General features: G+C 52.4%; 4 protein-coding genes across 4 annotated transcripts; all 4 read right to left on the minus strand.

The window, feature by feature from the left end:
* Positions 1–2,676: 2,676 nt before the first annotated feature.
* LOC135578727 (feather keratin-like) lies at positions 2,677–3,331 on the minus strand. The gene has a single exon (XM_065054643.1). The coding sequence runs from the start codon at positions 3,289–3,291 to the stop codon at positions 2,971–2,973; it is 321 nt and encodes a 106-aa protein (XP_064910715.1). The 5' UTR covers positions 3,292–3,331; the 3' UTR covers positions 2,677–2,970.
* A 10,022-nt stretch (positions 3,332–13,353) lies between these two features.
* Positions 13,354–13,998, minus strand: LOC135578885 (feather keratin-like). The gene has a single exon (XM_065055258.1). It carries the CDS (start codon positions 13,963–13,965, stop codon positions 13,651–13,653), a length of 315 nt encoding a protein of 104 aa, XP_064911330.1. The 5' UTR covers positions 13,966–13,998; the 3' UTR covers positions 13,354–13,650.
* A 5,476-nt stretch (positions 13,999–19,474) lies between these two features.
* LOC135578729 (feather keratin-like) lies at positions 19,475–20,136 on the minus strand. Its single transcript, XM_065054645.1, has one exon. It carries the CDS (start codon positions 20,087–20,089, stop codon positions 19,769–19,771), a length of 321 nt encoding a protein of 106 aa, XP_064910717.1. The 5' UTR covers positions 20,090–20,136; the 3' UTR covers positions 19,475–19,768.
* A 2,836-nt stretch (positions 20,137–22,972) lies between these two features.
* On the minus strand, positions 22,973–23,814 carry LOC135578730 (feather beta keratin-like). The gene is made up of 2 exons (XM_065054646.1): positions 23,787–23,814; positions 22,973–23,573 (listed from the first exon to the last, which is right to left on the minus strand). Exon 2 carries the CDS (start codon positions 23,551–23,553, stop codon positions 23,251–23,253), a length of 303 nt encoding a protein of 100 aa, XP_064910718.1. The 5' UTR covers positions 23,554–23,573; positions 23,787–23,814; the 3' UTR covers positions 22,973–23,250.
* Positions 23,815–27,290: the final 3,476 nt, after the last annotated feature.

Genomic DNA, 27,290 nt, shown 5'->3' on the forward strand with positions numbered 1-27,290 from the left:
CCCTGACACCTGCAGCACAGGCAAGAAATACATGGTCTCTTGATGTATTTACTGATTAGAGCTTTTTGGGTGTGTTATTTAATCAGGACAATTTCCCTGCATCTTACCCTTCCAAATACCCCCAACTACTCTTGTCCGAGGCATTTGGTTTGGTTTCTGGAAGCATTTCTACTCATTCATTCCCACGTTCACCCTTCAAGGTCCCCTCAACTACTCTTGTCCGAGGCCTTGGTTTGGTTTTTGACATCCTTTGTACTCATACCCTAGTTCACCCTCCTGCAGTTGTTTTGGGGCCGTTTGGTGAGGATTATCTTATTTATTGTAGCAGAGGTGTTGATTTTGGGGTCCTGAAAGGTGCATTCTGGAACCTTCCAGGTGCTTCTTTAGCAGCTGTAACCAGCCCCTGATTGGCAGGTTGTTACCTGCTGCCTGAAGGTCAGTCTGTCACCTGCCCCCTGACTGGCTGGTCAGTGAGTGCTGAGGCAGTGCCTGGCTGTGGGGAGGGGAGGCTGCGACTGGGGACTGAGGCTGGTGAGGTCTGGGAGAGCTGGTGAGGCCGGTGAGAGGCCCAGGGGAGCGGGACCGGCAGGCAGGGGAGGCTGGTGAGTGACGGCTTTGGGGGTGAATGTGGGGTGAGCGCCGAGGGGTGAGGCCATTTCTGTGTGCAGTGTTTGTGGGGCCAGAGTGGGACTGGGCGTAGCGCAGGGGCAATGGGAGGTGTGTGTGGTGCACGGGGCTGTGAACCTGAGAACCTTGAGGGGATGTTTGCATGAGAAAAGTTTGGTGAAGCAGAATAGATGAGACTAGAGCAGTCCAGATGGAAGGGACCCTCAGTGATCAACTAGTCCCACTGCCTGAGCACTTCAGGGCTGAGTATAATTTAAATCATGTGTTTAAAAGCAGTGTCCAAATGCCTCAGAAACACTGACAGGCTTGGGGTATCAATCACCTCACTATGAAGCCTGTTCCAGTGTTTGACCACCCTCCCTGTAAATAAATGTTTCCTAATATCTCGTTTAAACCTCCAGTGCTGCAGCTTTGATCCATTCCCATGTGTCCTGTCACTGGATCTGATGGAGAAGAGCTCAGCACCTCCCTCTCCACGTCCCCTCCTCAGGAAACTGCAGAGAACAATGAGGTCGCCCCTCAGCCTCCTTCTGTCCAAACTACACAAGCCAACTGTCTTCAGTCGCTCCTTTAGGACAAGCTTTCCAGCCTTTTCATCACCTTTGTTGCCCTCCTGTGGGTGCTTTCACGTACCTTGACATTTGTCTTTAATTGTGCAACCCTGAACAGCTCACAGTTCTCCCCTATTGCAGTCAGATCGAAAGCTTTACTAAAATCCAGAAAAGCTATGTCCACCACTTTCCCTCCACCCACTAGGCAGGTGACCTTATTGTAGAAGGACAGGAAGTCAGTGAAACAGGACTTTCCCTTAGTGAACCCCTGTTGACTGTACCTGATGATTACATTGTCCTTAAATGCCTTTCAGCAGCGCTCAGTTGCATCTTCTCCACAATTTTACAGGTACTGTGGTCGGACTAACAGGTCTGCAGATTCCTGGCTCTTCACTCACGCCCTTCTTACAAACTGGAATAACGTTGACTGGCTTGCAGTGAGTGAGAACATCTCTGGCCTCCCAAGACCTGCCTGAATTCAGAGAAGGTGAGTGTCGTGAGGGTTGTTCACCGCATGAGCATTGTTTGTTGGTGAGGAAGATGAGGTGGAGCAGGAAGGGTCTCTGTGTGTGTGTGTTGATGGTGCTGGAGCACCTGGCAGGCAAGAGGCAGGTTGGGCCAGTGCAGGGCTGGGTGGTGGGAGGTGATAAGTCAGGTGGACTCCTGTCTGGCCCCTAAAAGTTGGTGTTGTGTATCTGGATGTGCATAAGTCCATGGGGAATGGTGGTTTAAACACACGATTCCTGAAGAAGCTTCCTAATTTCCTTGAAGTGGATGCAGAGGAATGTCATGAGGCTGAGCAAAAGGTGAGAGGCCAAGTCCTGTTCCTGGGGAGGACTCAGCACTGCTAATAGAAAAGGCTGGGGCTATCTGGATAGAAAGCATCCTGGAACAGAAGGGCCCTGTGGCCTTGGTGGAGAACAAATGAACCTGGAGGTTGAAGGAGGTGACCGTTCCTCTGTGCTCAGCACTGGTGACGTCCCCTGTGGGGTCCTGTGTGCAGGTCTGAGCTCCCCAGAGGAAGAAGGGCATGGAGTTCAGGAGAAGTGCAAGTTCACGAAGATGCTAAAGGGTCTGGAACATCTTCTGCCTGAGCAGAGGCTGAGAGAGCTGGGATGTTTTAGCCAGGAGTCAAAGAGCACATGGGGGATGTTATCAATGTGGAAATTTCAGAGGGGACGGAATGAAGTCTGTTTGCTGGGAGGGCTGGAGAGTCATGCTGGGGAAGAGAGTTATTGATGTGTGTGCTGACATGGGAGAGATCTTGTCCAAGATGTGCGCAGGGAAGCGTTCTCATGTGGAAGGCTCTGTTTGAGCCAGGGAAGGGTTTGTGTCACATCCTGGAAGACATTGGGCACTGGTGTTCTTGGTGGCATATTTCCTGGGAGAGGTCTTGTTTCCCTTTTGCACCGACCCTGATGGGCTACTGAGTCCTGTTTTTTCTTACGTGAAGTTGGACGAGCCGTGGGAGAAAAAGACAAAAGGCTGCATCTCAAGCTGAGATGAAGGAGAACTTTATTGACGGAGAAAAGTGAAAAGGCAGGAGTGCCAAGTGAAACAGCACAAGTCTGAGGTGCAAAGAAAGATGTGGGACTAGGGGAGAAGGACCATTCGCCACATCTGCAGGCAGCCCACGCTGGCCCCTTCCCTACTTCCATGTTTGGTGCTGTGAGAGGAAGAGCCAAGGACAGCAGGTCCATGTGCCAGGAAGAGCATAGAGGTGCATGTCCACAATCCATGCTGTGGCTTCCAGGGTGTTTGTGGCTGGCATCAGGGGTGATGGCAAGAGCCCTTAGCAGATGTATCCACCCCTTCTACCATTGAAGCAGCCCAGGCCTCCGAAGCCACCCAGGCCTCCGAAGCCGTAGCCAAAGCTGCCGGAGTTGACAGCAACTCCCTGGGCGCCGAGTTCGTTGCCCACGGCAGCCGATGCGGAGGATCCGACGGCGGTGCTCTGGGGGTGGGAGGTGAGGATGGGTCCTGGCAGGGTGACCACCACGGCGGGAGGCTGGATGACGACGCGGGAGTCCTGGCACTGCAGGGAACAGGGCTCGTTGCAGCTGTTGGCCAGCGGGGTGGGTCCGCAGGGGCGGCAGACGTCGTAGCAGGCCATGTGTGTGGTGTGGAGGGGCCCTGGAACGGACAAGACTCTGTTGAGCAAGCGCAGGGGTGTGGGGGTGCGAGGAGCGGTGTTGCAGGAGGGCGAGGGAGTGGGGAGGCTGGTGTGGGGCTGTGGGGAGCGTGGCGGTGGGGAGGCGTGAGGGCTGCTGAGGCTGGGGGCAGAGTGTCCTGGAAGAGAGGGGCCAGGCGGGGCAGGAGAAGGAGGGGAAGGGGGTTGAGGCTCACCTTGTTGAGCGCGGAGGGAGGAGAAGGCGTCAGGAGAAGTGTGTGAGGGAGAGAGGCGCTGGGCCGGCTTTTATGCTGGTCCCCGAGGGGCGGGACAGCCTTTGCGCATGGCGACAATTTGCAGCCAGCAGCTGTCTGATGCCACAGCCTGGCCAGGAGTGAGCAGGGTGTGTTTTTCTTCATGCAACATTCCAGTTTATTGTTCTTGTTTTGAGGACGTGTCCACTTGGCCCTGGCAGCACCTTTGAAGTCCGTGAATTAGAGGCCATAAGCTTGACGTTGATTGCACATGTCAGAGTGACAGAGGACGCGGCGAGAACGTAGGAGGGGTGGGGTGTCGTCAGTGAGCTCATCCCATGGCATCCATGTAGTTTGCGGGTGCTTTGTGATGAGGGACCCCTTTCGTCACAGACCTTGCAGGCCGGTCTGGGCTTCGGAGCTGATCCAGGATTGAAATATTGCCTCTGGATGGTGTTTCATCCCAGCCTTCTTTGCTTCCATCTCACTAAGCCTCTCCTTCCACGCTTGTTGAGCTCTTTGCGTGTCTTGGTGTGTGCTTTCCTCATGAGCTGGGTGTGCAGGGTTCATGTGTCAAGGTTTTAGCAGGGAAGGAGCTACACAGTTGGAAGCTGGGACGAGGTTCCAGAAGTTTCCTCATGTTTAATAGACAGTGTCTGTGTGTAGCAGATGAGCTGGCAGGGAAGAAGACCAGCCTGGCTGAAGGGAGAGGTTTGTTTGGAACTCAGGATACAAACAAGAGAAAGGTAGGAATTCTGGAAGAAGGTGCAGGGTACTCAGGCGCTTTGCAAGGATGTTGAGAGGTTATGCAGGCAGCACATTAGAATTCCCAAAGCCCATCTAGATGTTGATCTGCCACTTTATAAAACACATTAAAAATGTTTCTGTACATACATGATCAGCAACAGAGCGCTAAGGAGAATTTCCCTCATTTATTTGCCGCAGGAAGAAAACACAGAGTCAAAAGATGAGGAAAATGCTTAGTGCCCTCATTGCCTCAGTCTTTAATTGCAAAACCTGTTGTTCTCTGAAGGGATTGATGACAGAGACTTGTGATGCAGGTGAGCCAAAAGATTCTTTATTTAGGCAAGGCGCTTACACATATAGCTAGTCGCTGTTGTACACGTGCTTAACTTTCTGTGTTGATTTGCTTACGCTAGATGTAAGGGTTAGGGAATTGCTGTGAATTTTATCTACCAAGACTTTAGTAAAGCCTTTGATACTGCTTCTCCCAGAGAATGTGGATGCTACTGGCTTGGACAGCCTTAGTCTTGGATGGCTGAAAAATTAGCTGGATGACTAGACCCAAAGGTTTATGGGGACTGGAGTATAATCCAGATGGTGGGGACTCACAAGGGGTATTCCCCAGGGCTCATTCCATGGGACAGTTGTGTTTAATATCTTTCTTCTTGATCTGGTTGAGGGAATTGAGTGCACCCTCAGTACATGTGCAGATGACATCAAGTTAGGCAGGAGCGTTGACCCACTTGGGACTATGAAGGCTCTACAGATGGCCCTGGACAGCCTGGATCAATGGGCTGAGACCAGCTGCATGAGGTTCAGCAAGGCTAAGTGTCGGGTCCTGCACTTGATTCACCACAACCCCATGAAGGCTCCAAGCTTGTGGAAGAGCGGCTGGAAAGCTGCCCGGTGGTCAAGGACCTGGGGGTGTGGGTCGACAGTGGCTGAACATGAGCCAGTGTGTGTGGCCGTGACGGCCACCGGCGTCCTGGCTTGTGTCAGCACTGGTATGTCCAGCAGGAGCAGGACAGTGACCATCCCCTGTCCTTGGCACTGGTGAGGCCACACCTTGAATCGTGGGTGCAGTTTTGGGCCCTTGACAAAAAGAAAGATGTCCAGGTTCCTAAGCAATTTCAGAGAAGGGGAATGGAACTTGTGAAAAGTTGGGAGCACAGGTGTGATGGAGGACCCACTTTGCGACCTGGGGGCGTATAGCCTGGAGAAAAGTGAGGGGAGACCTTCTGGCTCTCTGCAACTACCTGAAAGGAGGTTGTAGTAAGGAAGGGATTCAGTCTCTTTTCCCAAGTCCCAAGTGACAGGACAAGAGGAAATGGCCTTAAGTTGTGCCAGGGAGCGTTTAGATTGGATATTAGGAAAATTTTCTTCCCAGAAAAGGGTTGTCCACAGTGGAGGAGATGACCGCCTGGAGCCCGTAGAGGACATGACGCTGGAGCAGGTGGGTGCACGCACAGGAGGTGTGACCCTGTAGGAAGCCTGTGTTGGACCACAGAATTGGCAGGACCTCTGAAACCATGAGGAAAGTCTAAATACTAAATTATTCTGTGATTTTCCTCCTGGTAGAGCCGGAGAGTCATGGTGGGGAAGAAGGATGGTCAAGTGTGTGTTGTCATAGGGAGGTTTTACCAGAGGCATGTTGAGGAGAGTGTTCTTGTGTCAAAGTCTTTCTTTGATTCTGTGACGGGCTTGTATCATGTTCTAGAAGACCCCCAGATTCTGGTCTGTTTTTGCTGGTATAGGTGGTGACATATTTCCTGGAACAGGTCTTGTTACCCTTTTCCCCCCTATCCAATTTGCTTCTTGAGCCCTGGCTTTGTTCTGGGTGGGGTTGGAAGAGCCTTGAGAGAAGAAAGTAAAGGGAGATGTCTCAGGCTGGGATGCAGGAGAACTTTATTGACGAAAAAGAATAGTGAAAAGGCAGGAGCACCAAGAACACAGTGACAAATATAAGCTGCACGTAGGGCGACCATCAGCTGAGGTTGCTTCTGTGACACAGATCTTGCCAGAGCACCAAGATCTTCATGGCTCCTTTAGAAGAGGAGCCATGGACAGCAGGTCCACATGCCCAGAAGGGTCCAGAGGTGAATCCACGATTCATGCCGTATCTTCAAAGCGGTGGCTGGCGTATGTCAGGGTTGGTGGCGAGAGCCCTTAGCAGATGTATCCACCCCTTCTGCCGGCGAAGCCGCCCAGGCCCCCGAAGCCGTAACCAAAGCCAGAGTTTATGGCAACTCCCTGAGCGCCAAGTTCGTTGCCCACGGCAGCCGATGCGGAGGATCCGACGGCGGTGCTCTGGGGGTGGGAGGTGAGGATGGGTCCTGGCAGGGTGACCACCACGGCGGGAGGCTGGATGACGATGCGGGAGTCCTGGCACTGCAGGGAACAGGGCTCGTTGCAGCTGTTGGCCAGCGGGGTGGGTCCGCAGGGGTGGCAGGCGTTGTAGCAGGCCATGTGTGTGGTGTGGAGGGGCCCTGGAAGGGACGAGAGGCTGTTGAGCAAGCGCAGGGGCGTGGGGGTGCAAGGAGCGGTGTTGCAGGAGGGCGAGGGAGTGGGGAGGCTGGTGTGGGGCTGTGGGGAGCGTGGCGGTGGGGAGGCGTGAGGGCTGCTGAGGCTGGGGGCAGAGCGTGCTGGAAGAGAGGGGCCAGGCGGGGCAGGAGAAGGAGGGGAAGGGGGTTGAGGCTCACCTTGTTGAGCGCGGAGGGAGGAGAAGGCGTCAGGAGAAGTGTGTAAGGGAGAGAGGTGCTGGGCCGGCTTTTATGTTGGTCCTGGAGGGGTGGGACAGCCTTTGCGCATGGCGACAATTTGCAGCCAGCAGCTGTTTGATGCCACAGGCTGGCCAGGAATAAGGAGGGTGTGTTTTCCTTCATGCAACATTCCAGTTTCTTGTTCTTGTCTTGAGGACGTGTCCGCTTGGCCCTGGTGGCATCTTTGAACTGCGAGCATTAGAGGGCAATGACTTGGTGTTGATGGCGCGTGTCCGGGCGGGCTGAGGACGCGGCCAAAGCGTAGGAGAGGTTGGGTGTCGTCAGTGAGGTCATCCCAAGGCACTCTGTGGTTTGCGGTTGCGTTACAAAGATGGGGCAACATTTCCTCTCGTTTCTGGCAGGCTGGTGTGAGTTTGGATCTGTGCTGGGTGTTAGTGCCTGTGCCTTCTATGGTGTTTGCTTGGCTTCTGCATTGCTGTACTCTTGCTAAGCTCGTGTTTAGGCCTGACTTTTCCTCTTGAGTGTTCTCTATGGGTGTTTTAGTGCTTTTTTGCATGTAAGCTTTTAGCTGCATATACTTAGTTTACACGGAAAGATTTGGGTAGTGAGGGAGCTACACTGGTTGCTTCTCTGAGAAGTTTCCAGAAGCTTCCATCTTGTTCAGTGTCGAGGGTTAAGATTGCGGGGTGACAATAAAACCCTGGCAGATGTATTGTTAACCCCCTCTTCCCCCCCCACTTCCCCCTTTTTGCCCCTCCCTCTCCCCCCTTTCCACTAAGGAGAGGCAATTGGGAGGAAAAGAAGGACAGAGAGAAGAGAGCTGGAAAAAATTAAAGATGTTTTACTAATGCTACTAATAAGAATAGAGAAAATAATACAAAATATGCAAAACCAATCTTGAAAGTCTCAGCAACTGCAGAGCCGGCACCTGAAGTCCTGGATTAGACTCTGTAGCCAATCGGAGCTGGATTCAGTCTCTCACTAGGCCTCAGTTTGCAGGGACGACTAGCAAGGTCCTCTCCTAATGTCGGCCATAAGGAAAAAAAAGGGATGAGATCCTCGTGATCTCGCACTTTTATATGAAGTATTAACGTGAATGCAATGTTATACACAGTTGGTCAGTTTCTTGGTCACTTGTTTCTCGTCGCCCCTCTCGCGAGATGTCCATCTGTGCTTATCAATAAGTTTGCATTCCATTGCTAGGTTTACCAAAACATGTGTCTGGTTCTCCAGGAAAATGCAGTTAATTCGAAGGCTTTAGCTGACAGGCAAATTCACTAAAAGAGAAACTTGTTTTTAGCAAAACCAGGACATTCAGTAGTGCCAGTGCCACCTGGTTTGCGTAGGGACTTTTTGCTGGCCATTTCAGAGCTAATCAGCCATGGTGGTGTTACCCCTATGAGAATTTATTTAAGAAGAGGAAGAAAGACTGACTGTATAACTTGAAGAATGAAATGGGAATATATGAATGTACAGACTCTAAGGTCAGAGAAGAAAGAGAGGCAGGAGGTGCCCCAGGCACCAGAGCAGAGATTCCCCTGCCTGCTGTGATAAATATCTTTGCACATCACAGGTTGATCCCCTTCAGGCTGTGGAGGAACTGATGCTGGAAAAGTTAGATGTGTCTTTTTTGCCCGTGACAGTAATTGCTGAGTGACCTCCTTGTCCTTGACTCAGGAGCCCTATCTCATATTTTCTTTTTGCATCCAGTTGAGGAGAGGGAGTGATAGAGCAGCTTGGTGGGCACCTGCCATCCAGCCAAAGTCAACCCAACCCAGAGCCGCATCATGCCAGCAGAGCAGGGTCACAGGCTTGTTCCTGCTCCTGGTCCTCAGTGCCCCAGGGAGCCTACATTGAGGGGGACAATGACCTCACAAAGGAGCTTTCTGTGAGACCTCAGAGCACAGGGACGGTTGCTTGGTGCCCCTTGGACTGGTGCTCCATGGACCCTGCAGCAGGGAGGCTGGTGGTCCAGAGACTCCCTGCATGCGTCACTGTGGGTTTCTGCAGTGAAGAGTGGATGGTGTCCTGGGGATCTCCCTCGCCAAGGGATCAGCTGAAGACCCCACAGCAAGGTGAGACCATGCTCTTGTATGGTGTGCTTAGAAGGTGCATTGTACAGAAGGGGCCCCAAGTATTCACAGCCCTGAAAGGCTGGTCTGGTCTTTGGAGCTGTGCCAGGCATGACAGCTGCTGCCTCTATCTCGTTCACTGACTGCCCGCCTTGCTGCCATCTTACTAAGCCCGTCTTTAGCCCTGGCCTTTCCCCTGGACTGTGCCTTGTGGGTGTCTTGTTACCTTCTTGTTTGTGAACTTGTAGCTGGGTGTTACTGGGTTTTCATGGCAAGGTTTTGGTACGATAAGAGCTTCAGGTTTGTCTTCTGTGAGAAGGTACCAGAAGATTCCGCCATCTGTGATGGGACAGTCCCCATTTGCCGAAAGATGAACCATTGGGAAAGAAGACTGGCCTGGCCTTAGCAGGGAGGTTTGGCTGGAATTCATAAAAAAAAAGAGAGTTTGTGCCGTTTGCAACCAAACACCAGTGACTCAGCCGGAACAGAAGAATGTTGAGAGGTTACGCAGGGGGAAAACTAGAAGCGGCAAAGCCCAAATAGAACTTCATCTGGCTACTGCTGTACAAAGTAATAAAAAACATTTCTATACATACATTAGCAAGAAAAGGAGAGCTAAGGGGAATCTCCAAGGTTTACTGGCGGCAGTTGTCTGCACAGATAAAGTGGATGAGGAAAAAGCCTAAATGCCTTCTTTACCTCAGTCTTTCATCATAAGACTAGTTGTTCTCTGGGTGCCCAGGTACCTGAGCTGCAAGACAGGGATGGGGAGTGGCAGAAAGCCCCCAGAATCCAATGGGAAACAGCTGGTGACCTGCTACACCAGTTAGACATATACAAGATAATGGGGCCAGATGGGTTCTAGCCAGGAGCTGTGAGCGAGCTCTGGACGTGCTCCCTAAACCACTTCCCATCTTTTCTCAGCACTCCTGGCTCACCAGGGAAGTCTCAGTTGACTGTAGGTTGGCGAATGTGATGCTTATCTACAAGAAAGACTGGAACGAGGATCTAGGAAACTACAGCTCTGTCAGTTTGACCTTGGTGCCATGGAAGGTCATGGAGCTGGTCATGCTGAGTGCCATCACCTTCCATATACAGGACAAGCAAGCAGGTGATCAGGTCCTGTCAGTATGCGTTTATGAAAGGCAGGTCCTGCCTGACTAACCTGATCTCCTTCTGTGACAAGGGGACCCGCTTAGTGGATGATGGAATGGCTGTGGATTTTGTCTACCAAGAATTTAGTAAGGCCTTTGACACTATTTCCTCCAAAGAAAGTGGCTGCTCATGGCTTGCACGATCATCCTCTCCTCTGGCTAAACCACTGGCTGGATGGCTGAGCCTGAAGAGTTGTGGAGAGTGGACTTAAAGCCAGTCGGCAGCTGGTCACAAGGGGTGTTCACCAGGGCTACCTACTTGGGGCATTTCTGTTGAATATCTTTCTCAATGATCTGGATGAGGGGATCTATCGGGTGTGCCCTTTTTTGCAGACTCCACTAAGTGAGGTGGGAATGTTGATCTGCTGGAGGGTAGGAAGGCTCTACAGAGGCCCCTGGACAGGCTGGATGAATGGGTCGAGACCAATTGCATGAGATTCAACAAGGCCAAGTTCCGGGCCCTGCACTTGGGTCACCACAACCCCATGAACGCTAGAGGCTTGGGAAAGAGTGGCTGGAAAGCTGCCTGGCTGTGGTTTGTGGATGCGTTGGGAAGCGGGGCCCCTTTTCCTCGCTGCCCTGGCAGCCTGGTTGTGGCTTTGCAGTGTTCTCAGGCATGAGGGCTCCTGGTTGTACCATAGTCACTCCCTCCTGCCTGTCAGCTTGCTATGCCTGTCTTTAGGCCTGACCTTTCATGTTGGGTGTGCTCTGTGGGTGTGTCGGTGAGCCTGTGTCTCGGAACATTGTAGCTTACTGTGGTGGGTTTCCATGGCAAGGTTTCAGCTCCCAAGGGACTACGTGCTTGGCTTCTGTGAGGTTCCAGAAGCTTCCTGCATGTTAGATAGAGAGTCTCCATGTGCCAAAAGATGAGCCAGCGGGGAGTATGGTGGGCTGGGCTGTACAGAGAACATTAGCTGAGAATCAGGAAATAAAAGATACTTTATGAGCTTTGAAAGAAAGGGCAGGCCGCTCAGGAGGACCAAAAGGATGTTGTGAGGATATTTATCGAGAAAACTGTAAATGCCGAAGCCCATCTGGAATTTAGTCGCTTTAGTGACGTAAAAGACAATAGATACAGTTGGTTCACAGAAATTAGAACCAAAAAGCAGGCTAAACAAAATCTCCTTTCTTTAGTGGAAGTAGAGGGAAACAGTATGACAAAGGATGAGTAAAATGTCTTAGTGCCTTTTTTGCCTCAGACTTTAATTGTAAAAGGAGTAGTTTTCCAGTTACGCAGCTCCGTGGGATGGAAGACAGGGATGGGGAGGCGAACAAAGCCCCAGGAATCTAAGGGAAATGGTTGGTGAACTGCCTCACCAGTTAGACCCACACAAGTCTATGGGGCCTGATGGGATCCACCCAAGTGTACAGAGGGAGCTGATGGAGGTGCTCACCAAGCCACTTTCCGTCATTTATCAGCAGTTCTGACTCACCAGGGAGGTCCCCATTGACGGGGCATTGGCAAATGTAAGACTTATATAGAAGAAGGGCTGGAAGAAGGATCCAAGGAACTACAGTCCTGTCAGTCTGACCTCAGTGCCAGGGAAGGTTATGGAAAAGATAAGCTGAGTGCCATCACACTGCATGCAGAGTACAAGCAGGAGATCAGGCCCAGTCAGCATGTGTTTATGGAAGACAAGTTGTGCCTGACTAACCTGATCTCCTGCCACGGCAAGATGACCTGCTTAGTGCATGAGGGAATGGCTGTACAAGTTGTCTACCTGGACTTTACACCATTTCTCCTGGGGAAAGAGACTTCTCATGGCTTATACAGGTGTACTCTTCACTGGCTAAAACACTGGCTGGATGGGTGAACCCAGAGAGTTGTGATGACTGCAGTTAAATGCAGTTGGGGCCGCTTACAAGAGGGGTTCCCCAGGGCTCAGTACTGGGGCCAGTTCTGTTTAATATCTTTGTCCATGATCTGGACAAGGGGATGGAGTGCACTCTCAGTACGTTTGCAGATGACATCAAGTTGGGCAGGAGGGTTGATATGCTGGGCAGTAAGAATGCTCTAGACAAGGATCTGGGCAGGCTGGATCGATGATAAGATGGTAATTGTCTGAGGTTCAACAAGGCCAAGTGTTGGGTTCTGCACTTGTGTCACCACCACCCCATGGAATACTAGAGGCTTGGTGGAAGACAGTTTGTAAAGCTGCCTGTTGGAAAAGGACCTGGTCTACTGGTGACCAGCTGGCAGAACATGAGCCAGCGTGTGGCCAGGAAGGCCAACAGCATTCTGGCCTGTTTCATCACCAGTGTGGCCAGCAGGAGCAGGGCAGTGAGCATCCCCCTGTATTTGGTGCTGGTGAGGCTGCACCTAGAATCTGGCGTTCACTTTTGAGCCCGTCATGACAAGAAAGACCTTTGAGGAGCTGGAGGGGGTTCAGAGGAGGGCAACAAATCTGGTGAAGAATCTGGAGCACAAGTGGGATGGGGAGAAGCTGAGGGATCTGGGGGTGTTTTGCCAGGAGAACAGGAGGCTGAAGAGAGATCTTCTTTCTCTGCAACTGCCTGAAAGGAGGGTGTAGAGAGGAGGATGTTGTACTCTTCTCTCACGTAGCAAAAACTAAGAGGTGAAGAAGCTGTGCTGTTTCCTTGGAGGAGAAGGCAATGATTTTTCAGTGAGAGGGTGGTCAAACAGTGGAACTAGTTGCATAGTCAGATAGTGAAACCTCCATCTTTGGGCATACTCAGCACCTCATTGGACGTTGCATGGACATCCCCATCGAGCTGACCATGCTTGAGCAGGTTGGTATGAAGGAGATGATCTCCAGAGGTTCCTTGTGCACTCGATGATTCTGTTTGCTGTGATGGGCAGCGAGTGGTGCTGAGGAAGTGATTTGGACAAGTAGCTGCTGCCACGGGGAGCGTGGGTGAGAGGCCAGGGTAGAAGTGCATGACACTTTCCAAGCCTTTTTCTTGAGTAAGTGAAGGGCTTGTATGACAGCCTGGAAGGCCACCAAATGCACATGGGTGATGTTCCTGAAGACTTACTTGCTAAGAGAAGTCTTGTGGCCATTTTCCACCCACCACCATCATGGCCCCTTGAGCCCTGTTTTGTTGCTCAGTCAGATTGGATGAACCATAGCAGAAGAAAGCAAGAGGAGGCATCTCAGGCTGGACTGCAAGAGAACTTTATTTGGGACCAAAAAGAGTGCAAAGGTAGGAGTACCAAGTGGAAAACAGCAAGTCTGAGGTACAAAGAAAGAGGTGGGAGAAGAGGAGAAGATATTTTGACAAGGAATGAAGGCAGCCCAGGCTGGCCCCTTCCTTGCTTCTGTGCTTGCTGCCCGGAGAAGAGGAGCAATGGACAGCTGGTCCATGTGCCTGAAAGGGCCTAGAGGTGTGTGTCCTCAATCCATGCCGTTGCTTCCAGGGTGTGTGTGGTTGGTGTCAGGGGTGTTGGCGAGGGCTCTTAGCAGATGTAGCGGCCCCTTCTGCCACCAAAGCAGCCCAGGCCTCCAAAGCCATAGCCGTTGCCGTAGCCGAAAGCGCCGGAGTTGATGGCAACTCCCTGGGCACCGAGTTCGTTGCCCACGGCAGCAGATGAGGAGGATCCGACGGCGGTGCTCTGGGGGTGGGAGGTGAGGATGGGTCCTGGCAGGGTGACCACCACGGTGGAAGGCTGGATGAGGACGCGGGAGTCCTGGCACTGCAGGGAACAGGGCTCGTTGCAGCTGTTGGCCAGCGGGGTGGGTCCGCAGGGGCGGCAGGCGTCGTAGCAGGCCATGTGTGTGGTGTGGAGGGGCCCTGGAAGGGACGAGAGGCTGTTGAGCAAGCGCAGGGGTGTGGGGGTGTGAGGAGCGGTATTGCAGGAGGGCAAGGGAGTGGGGAGGCTGGTGTGGGGCTGTGGGGAGCGTGGCGGTGGGGAGGCGTGAGGGCTGCTGAGGCTGGGGCAGAGCGTGCTGGAAGAGAGGGGCCAGGCGGGGCAGGAGAAGGAGGGGAAGGGGGTTGAGGCTCACCTTGTTGAGCGCGGAGGGAGGAGAAGCTGTCAGGAGAAGTGTGTGAGGGAGAGAGGCGCTGGGCCGGCTTTTATGCTGGTCCCGAGGGGCGGGACAGCATCTGAGCGTGGTGGAATTTTGCAGCCAGCAGCTGTTTGATGCCACAGGCTGGCCAGGAATGAGGAAGCTGTGTTTTCCTTTCTGCAATGCTCCAATTTCTTGTTTTTGTCTTCAGGACGTGTCCACTTGGCCGTTTCGGCAGCTTTGAAGTGTGAGCAGTAGAGGCCGAAGTGTTGGCATTGATGGCGCATGTTCTGTGGGCAGAGTATGAGGCCAGAGCGTAGGAGAGGTGGGGTGTCATCATTATCAACAAAAGGAGGGCTAATGAGAATCTCCATCTTTTACTGGATGTGGGGGCAATCGCAGCGCAAAGGATGAGGAAAATGCTTTAATGCTTTCTTCGCCTCCATCTTTCTAATAAGACCAATTATTCTCTGGATACCAAGCCTCTGATGTAGAAGACAGGGAGCAGAATGAAGCCCCCAGAATCCAAGGGGAAGTGGTTGGAAATCTCCTGCACCAGTTGGACACTCACAAATGTATGGGGCCTGATGGGATCCAGCCAAGGGTACTGAGAGAGCTGGCGGAGGCGCTCATCAAGCCACTTTACATCATTTATCTGCAGTCCTGGCTCACCAGGGAGGTCCTGCTTGGCTGGAGGTTGGAAAATGTGCTGCTTATGTAAGAAGGAGGGACATAAGGAGGATCTGAGGATCTGCAGACCTGTCAGTCTGACCTTGGTACCAGGGAAGGTCATGGAACAGATCATATTGAGTGACATCACACTGCATGTACGGGACAACCAGGCGTTCAGGCCCAGTCAGGATGGGGTGATGAAAGGCAGGTCCTGCTTGACCAACCTGATCTCCTTCTCTGAAAAGGTGACCCACTTAGTGGATGAGAGAATGGCTGTGCATGTTGTCTACCTGGACTTTATTAAAGCCTTTGACACTGATTCAACTGGAGAAAGTGGCTGCTCATGGCTTGGACAGGTGTGTCCTTCACTGGCAAAAAACTTGGCTGGATGGCTGGGCCCAAATATCTGTGGTGGCTGGAGTTAAATCCAGTTGGTGGCTGCTCACAAGTGGTGTTCCCCAGGGCTCAGTACTGGGGCCAGTTCTGTTTAATATCTGTCTCCATGGTCTGATGAGGGGATCGAGTGCACCCTCGGTAAGCGTAGCCTGGAGAAAGGGAGGCAGAGGGGAGACCGTCTCGCTCTCTACAACTACCTGAAAGGAGGTTTTAGGGAGGTAGGTGTCAGTGTCTTCCCCAAGGAATAAGCATCAGGACAAGAGAAAATGGCCTCAAGCTGCACCAGGGGAGATTTACATTGGATATTAGGGAAATTTATTCACTGAAAGTGTTGTGAAGCACTGGAATGGACTGCCCAGGGTAGTGGTGGAGTCATCATCCCTGGAGGTTTTTAAAAGATGTGTCGATGTGGTGGTTGGGGACATGGTTTAGTGGTGACCTTGCTGTTGCTTGGTTAACAGTTGTGTTTGATGATCTTAAAGGTCTTTTGTACCTGAAACAGTTCTTTGATTCCATTCAATGGCACCAGCCAGCTCCAACCTGACTGGTTGCTGGTGAAACCTGAGCCAATCAGCAAGGGTGGTAACACAAATGTGTGAACATCTTTAAGAAGGATAAATATGACTGCAAAATTGTAAGTAGAAGAGAGGGGGGGATATAGGTGATAGAAAAATCTCTATAGTCAGCAAAGTCAGTGAAGAAGGAGGTGCAGGATGTGCTCCTGGTGCTGGAGCAGAGATTCCCCTGCAGCCCGTTGTGAACCCCACGCTGGAGCAGATTGTCCCACTGCAGCCTCTGGAGGTCTCCCTGTCCTTACAAAGACTCAGGAGCCTTTCCTCAGATTTTCTCCCCTCATGCAGTTGAGGAGGGGGAGTGATAGAGCAGCTTGGTGGGCACCTGCCATCCAGCCAAGGTCAAGGCAGCCCAGAGCCCCATCTTGCCAGCAGAGCAGGGTCACAGGCTTGTTCCTGCTCCTGGTCCTCAGTGCCCCAGGCTGTGCCTCAGGGACCCCACACTGAGGAGGACGATGACCTCACAAAGGGGCTTTCTGTGTGACCTTCGAGCACAGGGACGATTGCTTGGGGTCCCCTGCAGTGGTGCTCCATGGACCCTGCAGCAGAAAGGCTGGTGTCCATAGACACTCAGCAGGGGTCTTTGTGGGGCCGGCATAGAAGAGGGTATGCTGGCCTGGGGATCTCCCTCACCAAGGGATCATTTGTGAACCCCACAGCAAGGTGAGACTGTAGTCCGGGGACTTCTGCATAGGTGAAACGGAAACCATGCAGCCAGGTGGACAGTTCAACAAGGACCCACACTTGGGTCAGCTGAGGTTCCCACAGCAAGGGGGGGGGGGCCCAGCATGTGTTGCCCCGGGGTCCTGGCAGCAAGGGGACGCAGGATACAGGACTCCGTGGTTTTGTCCCGAACCTGACCGTGAGTGAAGATGGGGTCATGGGCACTGCCAGGTGGTTGGGCTGGGGACCACAGCAAGGGGGGGCCATGACAGGGACTCTACATGGGTGCCCTGACACCTGCAGCACAGGCAAGAAGTACATGGTCTCTTGATGTATTTACTGATTAGAGCTTTTTGGGTGTGTTATTTAATCAGGACAATTTCCCTGCATCTTACCCTTCCAAATACCCCCAACTACTCTTGTCCGAGGCATTTGGTTTGTTTTTTGGCAGCATTTGTACTCATTCATTCCCACGTTCACCCTTCAAGGTCCCCTCAACTACTCTTGTCCGAGGCCTTGGTTTGCTTTTTGACATCCTTTGTACTCATTCATTCCCTCGTTCACCCTCCTGCAGCTGTTTTGGGGCCATTTGGTGAGGATTATCTTATTTATTGTGGCAGAGGTGTTGATTTTGGGGTCCTGAAAGGTGCATTCTGGAACCTTCCAGGTGCTTCTGTAGCAGCTGTAACCGCCCCCCTGATTGGCAGGTTGTTACCTGCTGCCTGATGGTCAGTTTGTTACCTGCCCCCTGACTGGCTGGTCAGTGAGTGCTGAGGCAGTGCCTGGCTGTGGGGAGGGGAGGCTGCGACTGGGGGCTGAGGCTGGTGAGGTCTGGGAGAGCTGGTGAGGCCGGTGAGAGGCCCAGGGGAGCGGGACCGGCAGGCAGGGGAGGCTGGTGAGTGACGGCTTTGGGGGGGTGAATGTGGGGTGAGCGCCGAGGGGTGAGGCCATTTCTGTGTGCAGGGTTTGTGGGGCCAGAGTGGGACTGGGCGTAGCGGAGGGGCAATGGGAGGCGTGCGTGGTGCACGGGGCTGTGAACCTGAGAATCTTGAGGGGATGTTTGCATGGGAAAGGGTTGGGGAAGCAGAATAGATGAGCCTAGAGCAGTCCAGATGGAAGGGACCTTCAGTGATCAACTAGTCCCACTGCCTGAGCACTTCAGGGCTGAGTATAATTTAAATCATGTGTTTAAAAGCAGTGTCCAAATGCCTCAGAAACACTGACAGGCTTGGGGTATCAATCACCTCACTATGAAGCCTGTTCCAGTGTTTGACCACCCTCCCTGTAAATAAATGTTTCCTAATATCTCGTTTAAACCTCCAGTGCTGCAGCTTTGATCCATTCCCATGTGTCCTGTAACTGGATCTGATGGAGAAGAGCTCAGCACCTCCCTCTCCACGTCCCCTCCTCAGGAAACTGCAGAGAACAATGAGGTCGCCCCTCAGCCTCCTTCTGTCCAAACTACACAAGCCAACTGTCTTCAGTTGCTCCTTTAGGACAAGCTTTCCAGCCTTTTCATCACCTTTGTTGCCCTCCTGTGGGTGCTTTCACGTACCTTGACATTTGTCTTTAATTGTGCAACCCTGAACAGCTCACAGTTCTCCCCTATTGCAGTCAGATCGAAAGCTTTACTAAAATCCAGAAAAGCTATGTCCACCACCTTCCCTCCACCCACTAGGCAGGTGACCTTATTGTAGAAGGACAGGAAGTCAGTGAAACAGGACTTTCCCTTAGTGAACCCCTGTTGACTGTACCTGATGATTACATTGTCCTTAAATGCCTTTCAGCAGCGCTCAGTTGCATCTTCTCCACAATTTTACAGGTCCTGTGGTCGGACTAACAGGTCTGCAGATTCCTGGCTCTTCACTCACGCCCTTCTTACAAACTGGAATAACGTTGACTGGCTTGCAGTGAGTGAGAACATCTCTGGCCTCCCAAGACCTGCCTGAATTCAGAGGAGGTGAGTGTCGTGAGGGTTGTTCACCGCATGAGCATTGTTTGTTGGTGAGGAAGATGAGGTGGAGCAGGAAGGGTCTCTGTGTGTGTGTGTTGATGGTGCTGGAGCACCTGGCAGGCAAGACGCAGGTTGGGCCAGTGCAGGGCTGGGTGGTGGGAGGTGATAAGTCAGGTGGACTCCTGTCTGGCCCCTAAAAGTTGGTGTTGTGTATCTGGATGTGCATAAGTCCATGGGGAATGGTGGTTTAAACACACGATTCCTGAAGAAGCTTCCTAATTTCCTTGAAGTGGATGCAGAGGAATGTCATGAGGCTGAGCAAAAGGTGAGAGGCCAAGTCCTGTTCCTGGGGAGGACTCAGCACTGCTAATAGAAAAGGCTGGGGCTATCTGGATAGAAAGCATCCTGGAACAGAAGGGCCCTGTGGCCTTGGTGGAGAACAAATGAACCTGGAGGTTGAAGGAGGTGACCGTTCCTCTGTGCTCAGCACTGGTGACGTCCCCTGTGGGGTCCTGTGTGCAGGTCTGAGCTCCCCAGAGGAAGAAGGGCATGGAGTTCAGGAGAAGTGCAAGTTCACGAAGATGCTAAAGGGTCTGGAACATCTTCTGCCTGAGCAGAGGCTGAGAGAGCTGGGATGTTTTAGCCAGGAGTCAAAGAGCACATGGGGGATGTTATCAATGTGGAAATTTCAGAGGGGACGGAATGAAGTCTGTTTGCTGGGAGGGCTGGAGAGTCATGCTGGGGAAGAGAGTTATTGATGTGTGTGCTGACATGGGAGAGATCTTGTCCAAGATGTGCGCAGGGAAGCGTTCTCATGTGGAAGGCTCTGTTTGAGCCAGGGAAGGGTTTGTGTCACATCCTGGAAGACATTGGGCACTGGTGTTCTTGGTGGCATATTTCCTGGGAGAGGTCTTGTTTCCCTTTTGCACCGACCCTGATGGGCTACTGAGTCCTGTTTTTTCTTACGTGAAGTTGGACGAGCCGTGGGAGAAAAAGACAAAAGGCTGCATCTCAAGCTGAGATGAAGGAGAACTTTATTGACGGAGAAAAGTGAAAAGGCAGGAGTGCCAAGTGAAACAGCACAAGTCTGAGGTGCAAAGAAAGATGTGGGACTAGGGGGGAAGGACCATTCGCCACATCTGCAGGCAGCCCACGCTGGCCCCTTCCCTACTTCCATGTTTGGTGCTGTGAGAGGAAGAGCCAAGGACAGCAGGTCCATGTGCCAGGAAGAGCATAGAGGTGCATGTCCACAATCCATGCTGTGGCTTCCAGGGTGTTTGTGGCTGGTATCAGGGGTGATGGCAAGAGCCCTTAGCAGATGTATCCACCCCTTCTACCATTGAAGCAGCCCAGGCCTCCGAAGCCACCCAGGCCTCCGAAGCCGTAGCCAAAGCTGCCGGAGTTGACAGCAACTCCCTGGGCGCCGAGTTCGTTGCCCACGGCAGCCGATGCGGAGGATCCGACGGCGGTGCTCTGGGGGTGGGAGGTGAGGATGGGTCCTGGCAGGGTGACCACCACGGCGGGAGGCTGGATGACGACGCGGGAGTCCTGGCACTGCAGGGAACAGGGCTCGTTGCAGCTGTTGGCCAGCGGGGTGGGTCCGCAGGGGCGGCAGACGTCGTAGCAGGCCATGTGTGTGGTGTGGAGGGGCCCTGGAACGGACAAGACTCTGTTGAGCAAGCGCAGGTGTGTGGGGGTGCGAGGAGCGGTGTTGCAGGAGGGCGAGGGAGTGGGGAGGCTGGTGTGGGGCTGTGGGGAGCATGGCGGTGGGGAGGCGTGAGGGCTGCTGAGGCTGGGGCAGAGCGTGCTGGAAGAGAGGGGCCAGGCGGGGCAGGAGAAGGAGGGGAAGGGGGTTGAGGCTCACCTTGTTGAGCGCGGAGGGAGGAGAAGGCGTCAGGTGAAGTGTGTGAGGGAGAGAGGCGCTGGGCCGGCTTTTATGCTGGTCCCCGAGGGGCGGGACAGCCTTTGCGCATGGCGACAATTTGCAGCCAGCAGCTGTTTGATGCCACAGCCTGGCCAGGAGTGAGCAGGGTGTGTTTTTCTTCATGCAACATTCCAGTTTCTTGTTCTTGTTTTGAGGACGTGTCCACTTGGCCCTGGCAGCACCTTTGAAGTCCGTGAATTAGGGGCCATAAGCTTGACGTTGATTGCACATGTCAGAGTGACAGAGGACGCGGCCAGAGCGTAGGAGGGGTGGGGTGTCGTCAGTGAGCTCATCCCATGGCATCCATGTAGTTTGCGGGTGCTTTGTGATGAGGGACCCCTTTCGTCACAGACCTTGCAGGCCGGTCTGGGCTTCGGAGCTGATCCAGGATTGAAATATTGCCTCTGGATGGTGTTTCATCCCAGCCTTCTTTGCTTCCATCTCACTAAGCCTCTCCTTCCACGCTTGTTGAGCTCTTTGCGTGTCTTGGTGCGTGCTTTCCTCATGAGCTGGGTGTGCAGGGTTCATGTGTCAAGGTTTTAGCAGGGAAGGAGCTACACAGTTGGAAGCTGGGACGAGGTTCCAGAAGTTTCCTCATGTTTAATAGACAGTGTCTGTGTGTAGCAGATGAGCTGGCAGGGAAGAAGACCAGCCTGGCTGAAGGGAGAGGTTTGTTTGGAACTCAGGATACAAACAAGAGAAAGGTAGGAATTCTGGAAGAAGGTGCAGGGTACTCAGGCGCTTTGCAAGGATGTTGAGAGGTTATGCAGGCAGCACATTAGAATTCCCAAAGCCCATCTAGATGTTGATCTGCCACTTTATAAAACACATTAAAAATGTTTCTGTACATACATGATCAGCAACAGAGCGCTAAGGAGAATTTCCCTCATTTATTTGCCGCAGGAAGAAAACACAGAGTCAAAAGATGAGGAAAATGCTTAGTGCCCTCATTGCCTCAGTCTTTAATTGCAAAACCTGTTGTTCTCTGAAGGGATTGATGACAGAGACTTGTGATGCAGGTGAGCCAAAAGATTCTTTATTTAGGCAAGGCGCTTACACATATAGCTAGTCGCTGTTGTACACGTGCTTAACTTTCTGTGTTGATTTGCTTACTCTAGATGTAAGGGTTAGGGAATTGCTGTGAATTTTATCTACCAAGACTTTAGTAAAGCCTTTGATACTGCTTCTCCCAGAGAATGTGGATGCTACTGGCTTGGACAGCCTTAGTCTTGGATGGCTGAAAAATTAGCTGGATGACTAGACCCAAAGGTTTATGGGGACTGGAGTATAATCCAGATGGTGGGGACTCACAAGGGGTATTCCCCAGGGCTCATTCCATGGGACAGTTGTGTTTAATATCTTTCTTCTTGATCCGGTTGAGGGAATTGAGTGCACCCTCAGTACATGTGCAGATGACATCAAGTTAGGCAGGAGCGTTGACCCACTTGGGACTATGAAGGCTCTACAGATGGCCCTGGACAGCCTGGATCAATGGGCTGAGACCAGCTGCATGAGGTTCAGCAAGGCTAAGTGTCGGGTCCTGCACTTGATTCACCACAACCCCATGAAGGCTCCAAGCTTGTGGAAGAGTGGCTAGAAAGCTGCCTGGTGGTCAAGGACCTGAGGGTGTCGGTCGACAGTGGCTGAATATGAGCCAGTGTGTGTGGCCGTGACGGCCACCGGCGTCCTGGCTTGTGTCAGCACTGGTGTGGCCAGCAGGAGCAGGACAGTGACCATCCCCTGTCCTTGGCACTGGTGAGGCCACACCTTGAATCGTGGGTGCAGTTTTGGGCCCTTGACAAAAAGAAAGATGTCCAGGTTCCTAAGCAATTTCAGAGAAGGGGAATGGAACTTGTGAAAAGTTGGGAGCACAGGTGTGATGGAGGACCCACTTTGCGACCTGGGGCGTGTAGCCTGGAGAAAAGTGAGGGGAGACCTTCTGGCTCTCTGCAACTACCTGAAAGGAGGTTGTAGTAAGGAAGGGATTCAGTCTCTTTTCCCAAGTACCAAGTGACAGGACAAGAGGAAATGGCCTTAAGTTGTGCCAGGGAGCGTTTAGATTGGATATTAGGAAAATTTTCTTCCCAGAAAAGGGTTGTCCACAGTGGAGGAGATGACCACCTGGAGCCCGTAGAGGACATGACGCTGGAGCAGGTGGGTGCACGCACAGGAGGTGTGACCCTGTAGGAAGCCTGTGTTGGACCACAGAATTGGCAGGACCTCTGAAACCATGAGGAAAGTCTAAATACTAAATTATTCTGTGATTTTGCTCCTGGTAGAGCCGGAGAGTCATGGTGGGGAAGAAGGATGGTCAAGTGTGTGTTGTCATAGGGAGGTTTTACCAGAGGCATGTTGAGGAGAGTGTTCTTGTGTCAAAGTCTTTCTTTGATTCTGTGACGGGCTTGTATCATGTTCTAGAAGACCCCCAGATTCTGGTCTGTGTTTTTGCTGGTGTAGGTGGTGACATATTTCCTGGGACAGGTCTTGTTACCCTTTTCCCCCCTATCCAATTTGCTTCTTGAGCCCTGGCTTTGTGCTGGGTGGGGTTGGAAGAGCCTTGAGAGAAGAAAGTAAAGCGAGATGTCTCAGGCTGGGATGCAGGAGAACTTTATTGACGAAAAAGAATAGTGAAAAGGCAGGAGCACCAAGAACACAGTGACAAATATAAGCTGCACGTAGGGCGACCATCAGCTGAGGTTGCTTCTGTGACACAGATCTTGCCAGAGCACCAAGATCTTCGTGGCTCCTTTAGAAGAGTAGCCATGGACAGCAGGTCCACATGCCAAGAAGGGTCCAGAGGTGAATCCACGATTCATGCCGTATCTTCAAAGCGGTGGCTGGCGTATGTCAGGGTTGGTGGCGAGAGCCCTTAGCAGATGTATCCAGCCCTTCTGCCGGCGAAGCCGCCCAGGCCCCCGAAGCCGTAACCAAAGCTGCCAGAGTTGATGGCAACTCCCTGAGCGCCGAGTTCGTTGCCCACGGCAGCCGATGAGGAGGATCCGACGGCGGTGCTCTGGGGGTGGGAGGTGAGGATGGGTCCTGGCAGGGTGACCAGCACGGCGGGAGGCTGGATGACGACGCGGGAGTCCTGGCACTGCAGGGAACAGGGCTCGTTGCAGCTGTTGGCCAGCGGGGTGGGTCCGCAGGGGCGGCAGGCGTCGTAGCAGGCCATGTGTGTGGTGTGGAGGGGCCCTGGAAGGGACGAGAGGCTGTTGAGCAAGCGCAGGGGCGTGGGGGTGCGAGGAGCGGTCTTGCAGGAGGGCGAGGGAGTGGGGAGGCTGGTGTGGGGCTGTGGGGAGCGTGGCAGTGGGGAGGCGTGAGGGCTGCTGAGGCTGGGGGCAGAGCCTGCTGGAAGAGAGGGGCCAGGCGGGGCAGGAGAAGGAGGGGAAGGGGGTTGAGGCTCACCTTGTTGAGCACGGAGGGAGGAGAAGGCGTCAGGAGAAGTGTGTGAGGGAGAGAGGCGCTGGGCTGGCTTTTATGTTGGTCCTGGAGGTGTGGGACAGCCTTTGCGCATGGCGGCATTCTGCAGCCAGCAGCTGTCTGATGCCACAGGCTGGCCAGGAATAAGGAGGGTGTGTTTTCCTTCATGCAACATTCCAGTTTCTTGTTTTTGTCTTGAGGACGTGTCCGCTTGGCCCTGGTGGCGTCTTTGAACTGCGAGCATTAGAGGGCAATGACTTGGTGTTGATGGCGCGTGTCCAGGCGGGCTGAGGACGATGCCAAAGCGTAGGAGAGGTTGTGTGTCGTCAGTGAGGTCATCCCAAGGCACTCTGTGGTTTGTGGTTGCGTTACAAAGATGGGGCACCATTTCCTCTCGTTTCTGGCAGGCTGGTGTGAGTTTGGATCTGTGCTGGGTGTTAGTGCCTGTGCCTTCTATGGTGTTTGCTTGGCTTCTGCATTGCTGTACTCTTGCTAAGCTCGTGTTTAGGCCTGACTTTTCCTCTTGAGTGTTCTCTATGGGTGTTTTAGTGCTTTTTTGCATGTAAGCTTTTAGCTGCATATACTTAGTTTACACGGAAAGATTTATGTAGTGAGGGAGCTACACTAGTTGCTTCTCTGAGAAGTTTCCAGAAGCTTCCATCTTGTTCATTGTCGAGGGTTAAGATTGCGGGGTGACAATAAAACCCTGGCAGATGTATTGTTAACCCCCTCTTCCCCCCCCACTTCCCCCTTTTTGCCCCTCCCTCTCCCCCCTTTCCACTAAGGAGAGGCAATTGGGAGGAAAAGAAGGACAGAGAGAAGAGAGCTGGAAAAAATTAAAGATGTTTTACTAATGCTACTAATAAGAATAGAGAAAATAATACAAAATATGCAAAACCAATCTTGAAAGTCTCAGCAACTGCAGAGCCGGCACCTGAAGTCCTGGATTAGATTCTGCAGCCAATCGGAGCTGGATTCAGTCTCTCACTAGGCCTCAGTTTGCAGGGACGACTAGCAAGGTCCTCTCCTAACGTCGGCCATAAGGAAACAAAAGGGATGAGATCCTCGTGATCTCGCACTTTTATATGAAGTATTAACGTGAATGGAATGTTATACACAGTTGGTCAGTTTCTTGGTCACTTGTTTCTCGTCGCCCCTCTCGCGAGATGTCCATCCGTGCTTATCAATAAGTTTGCATTCCATTGCTAGGTTTACCAAAACATGTGTCTGGTTCTCCAGGAAAATGCAGTTAATTCGAAGGCTTTAGCTGACAGGCAAATTCACTAAAAGAGAAACTTGTTTTTAGCAAAACCAGGACATTCAGTAGTGCCAGTGCCACCTGGTTTGCGTAGGGACTCTTTGCTGGCCACTTCAGAGCTAATCAGCCATGGTGGTGTTACCCCTATGAGAATTTATTTAAGAAGAGGAAGAAAGACTGACTGTATAACTTGAAGAATGAAATGGGAATATATGAATGTACAGACTCCAAGGTCAGAGAAGAAAGAGAGGCAGGAGGTGCCCCAGGCACCAGAGCAGAGATTCCCCTGCCTGCTGTGATAAATATCTTTGCACATCACAGGTTGATCCCCTTCAGGCTGTGGAGGAACTGATGCTGGAAAAGTTAGATGTGTCTTTTTTGCCCGTGACAGTAATTGCTGAGTGACCTCCTTGTCCTTGACTCAGGAGCCCTATCTCATATTTTCTTTTTGCATCCAATTGAGGAGAGGGAGTGATAGAGCAGCTTGGTGGGCACCTGCCATCCAGCCAAAGTCAACCCAACCCAGAGCCGCATCATGCCAGCAGAGCAGGGTCACAGGCTTGTTCCTGCTCCTGGTCCTCAGTGCCCCAGGGAGCCTACATTGAGGGGGACAATGACCTCACAAAGGAGCTTTCTGTGAGACCTCAGAGCACAGGGACGGTTGCTTGGTGCCCCTTGGACTGGTGCTCCATGGACCCTGCAGCAGGGAGGCTGGTGGTCCAGAGACTCCCTGCATGCGTCACTGTGGGTTTCTGCAGTGAAGAGTGGATGGTGTCCTGGGGATCTCCCTCGCCAAGGGATCAGTTGAAGACCCCACAGCAAGGTGAGACCATGCTCTTGTATGGTGTGCTTAGAAGGTGCATTGTACAGAAGGGGCCCCAAGTATTCACAGCCCTGAAAGGCTGGTCTGGTCTTTGGAGCTGTGCCAGGCATGACAGCTGCTGCCTCTATCACGTTCACTGACTGCCCGCCTTGCTGCCATCTTACTAAGCCCGTCTTTAGCCTTGGCCTTTCCCCTGGACTGTGCCTTGTGGGTGTCTTGTTACCTTCTTGTTTGTGAACTTGTAGCTGGGTGTTACTGGGTTTTCATGGCAAGGTTTTGGTACGATAAGAGCTTCAGGTTTGTCTTCTGTGAGAAGGTACCAGAAGATTCCGCCATCTGTGATGGGACAGTCCCCATTTGCCGAAAGATGAACCATTAGGAAAGAAGACTGGCCTGGCCTTAGCAGGGAGGTTTGGCTGGAATTCATAAAAAAAAAGAGAGTTTGTGCCGTTTGCAACCAAACACCAGTGACTCAGCCGGAACAGAAGAATGTTGAGAGGTTACGCAGGGGGAAAACTAGAAGCGGCAAAGCCCAAATAGAACTTCATCTGGCTACTGCTGTACAAAGTAATAAAAAACATTTCTATACATCCATTAGCAAGAAAAGGAGAGCTAAGGGGAATCTCCAAGGTTTACTGGCGGCAGTTGTCTGCACAGTTAAAGTGGATGAGGAAAAAGCCTAAATGCCTTCTTTACCTCAGTCTTTCATCATAAGACTAGTTGTTCTCTGGGTGCCCAGGTACCTGAGCTGCAAGACAGGGATGGGGAGTGGCAGAAAGCCCCCAGAATCCAATGGGAAACGGCTGGTGACCTGCTACACCAGTTAGACATATACAAGATACTGGGGCCAGATGGGTTCTAGCCAGGAGCTGTGAGCGAGCTCTGGACGTGCTCCCTAAACCACTTCCCATCTTTTCTCAGCACTCCTGGCTCACCAGGGAAGTCCCAGTTGACTGTAGGTTGGCGAATGTGATGCTTATCTACAAGAAAGACTGGAACGAGGATCTAGGAAACTACAGCTCTGTCAATTTGACCTTGGTGCCATGGAAGGTCATGGAGCAGATCATGCTGAGTGCCATCACCTTCCATGTACAGGACAAGCAAGCAGGTGATCAGGTCCTGTCAGTATGTGTTTATGAAAGGCAGGTCCTGCCTGTCTAACCTGATCTCCTTCTGTGACAAGGGGACCCGCTGAGTGGATGATGGAATGGCTGTGGATTTTGTCTACCAAGAATTTAGTAAGGCCTTTGACACTATTTCCTCCAAAGAAAGTGGCTGCTCATGGCTTGCACGATCATCCTCTCCTCAGGCTAAACCACTGGCTGGATGGCTGAGCCTGAAGAGTTGTGGAGAGTGGACTTAAAGCCAGTCGGCAGCTGGTCACAAGGGGTGTTCACCAGGGCTACCT

This window comes from Columba livia, chromosome 2 (genome assembly GCF_036013475.1).
Source record: "Columba livia isolate bColLiv1 breed racing homer chromosome 2, bColLiv1.pat.W.v2, whole genome shotgun sequence".
Classification (NCBI taxonomy): Eukaryota; Metazoa; Chordata; class Aves; order Columbiformes; family Columbidae; genus Columba; species Columba livia.

Coding starts and splice junctions, on each gene's coding strand:
- LOC135578727 (XM_065054643.1), bottom strand. CDS start 3,291: ATGGCCTGCTACGACGTCTGCCGCCCCTGCGGACCCACCCCGCTGGCC.
- LOC135578885 (XM_065055258.1), bottom strand. CDS start 13,965: ATGGCCTGCTACGACGCCTGCCGCCCCTGCGGACCCACCCCGCTGGCC.
- LOC135578729 (XM_065054645.1), bottom strand. CDS start 20,089: ATGGCCTGCTACGACGTCTGCCGCCCCTGCGGACCCACCCCGCTGGCC.
- LOC135578730 (XM_065054646.1), bottom strand. CDS start 23,553: ATGGCCTGCTACGACGCCTGCCGCCCCTGCGGACCCACCCCGCTGGCC.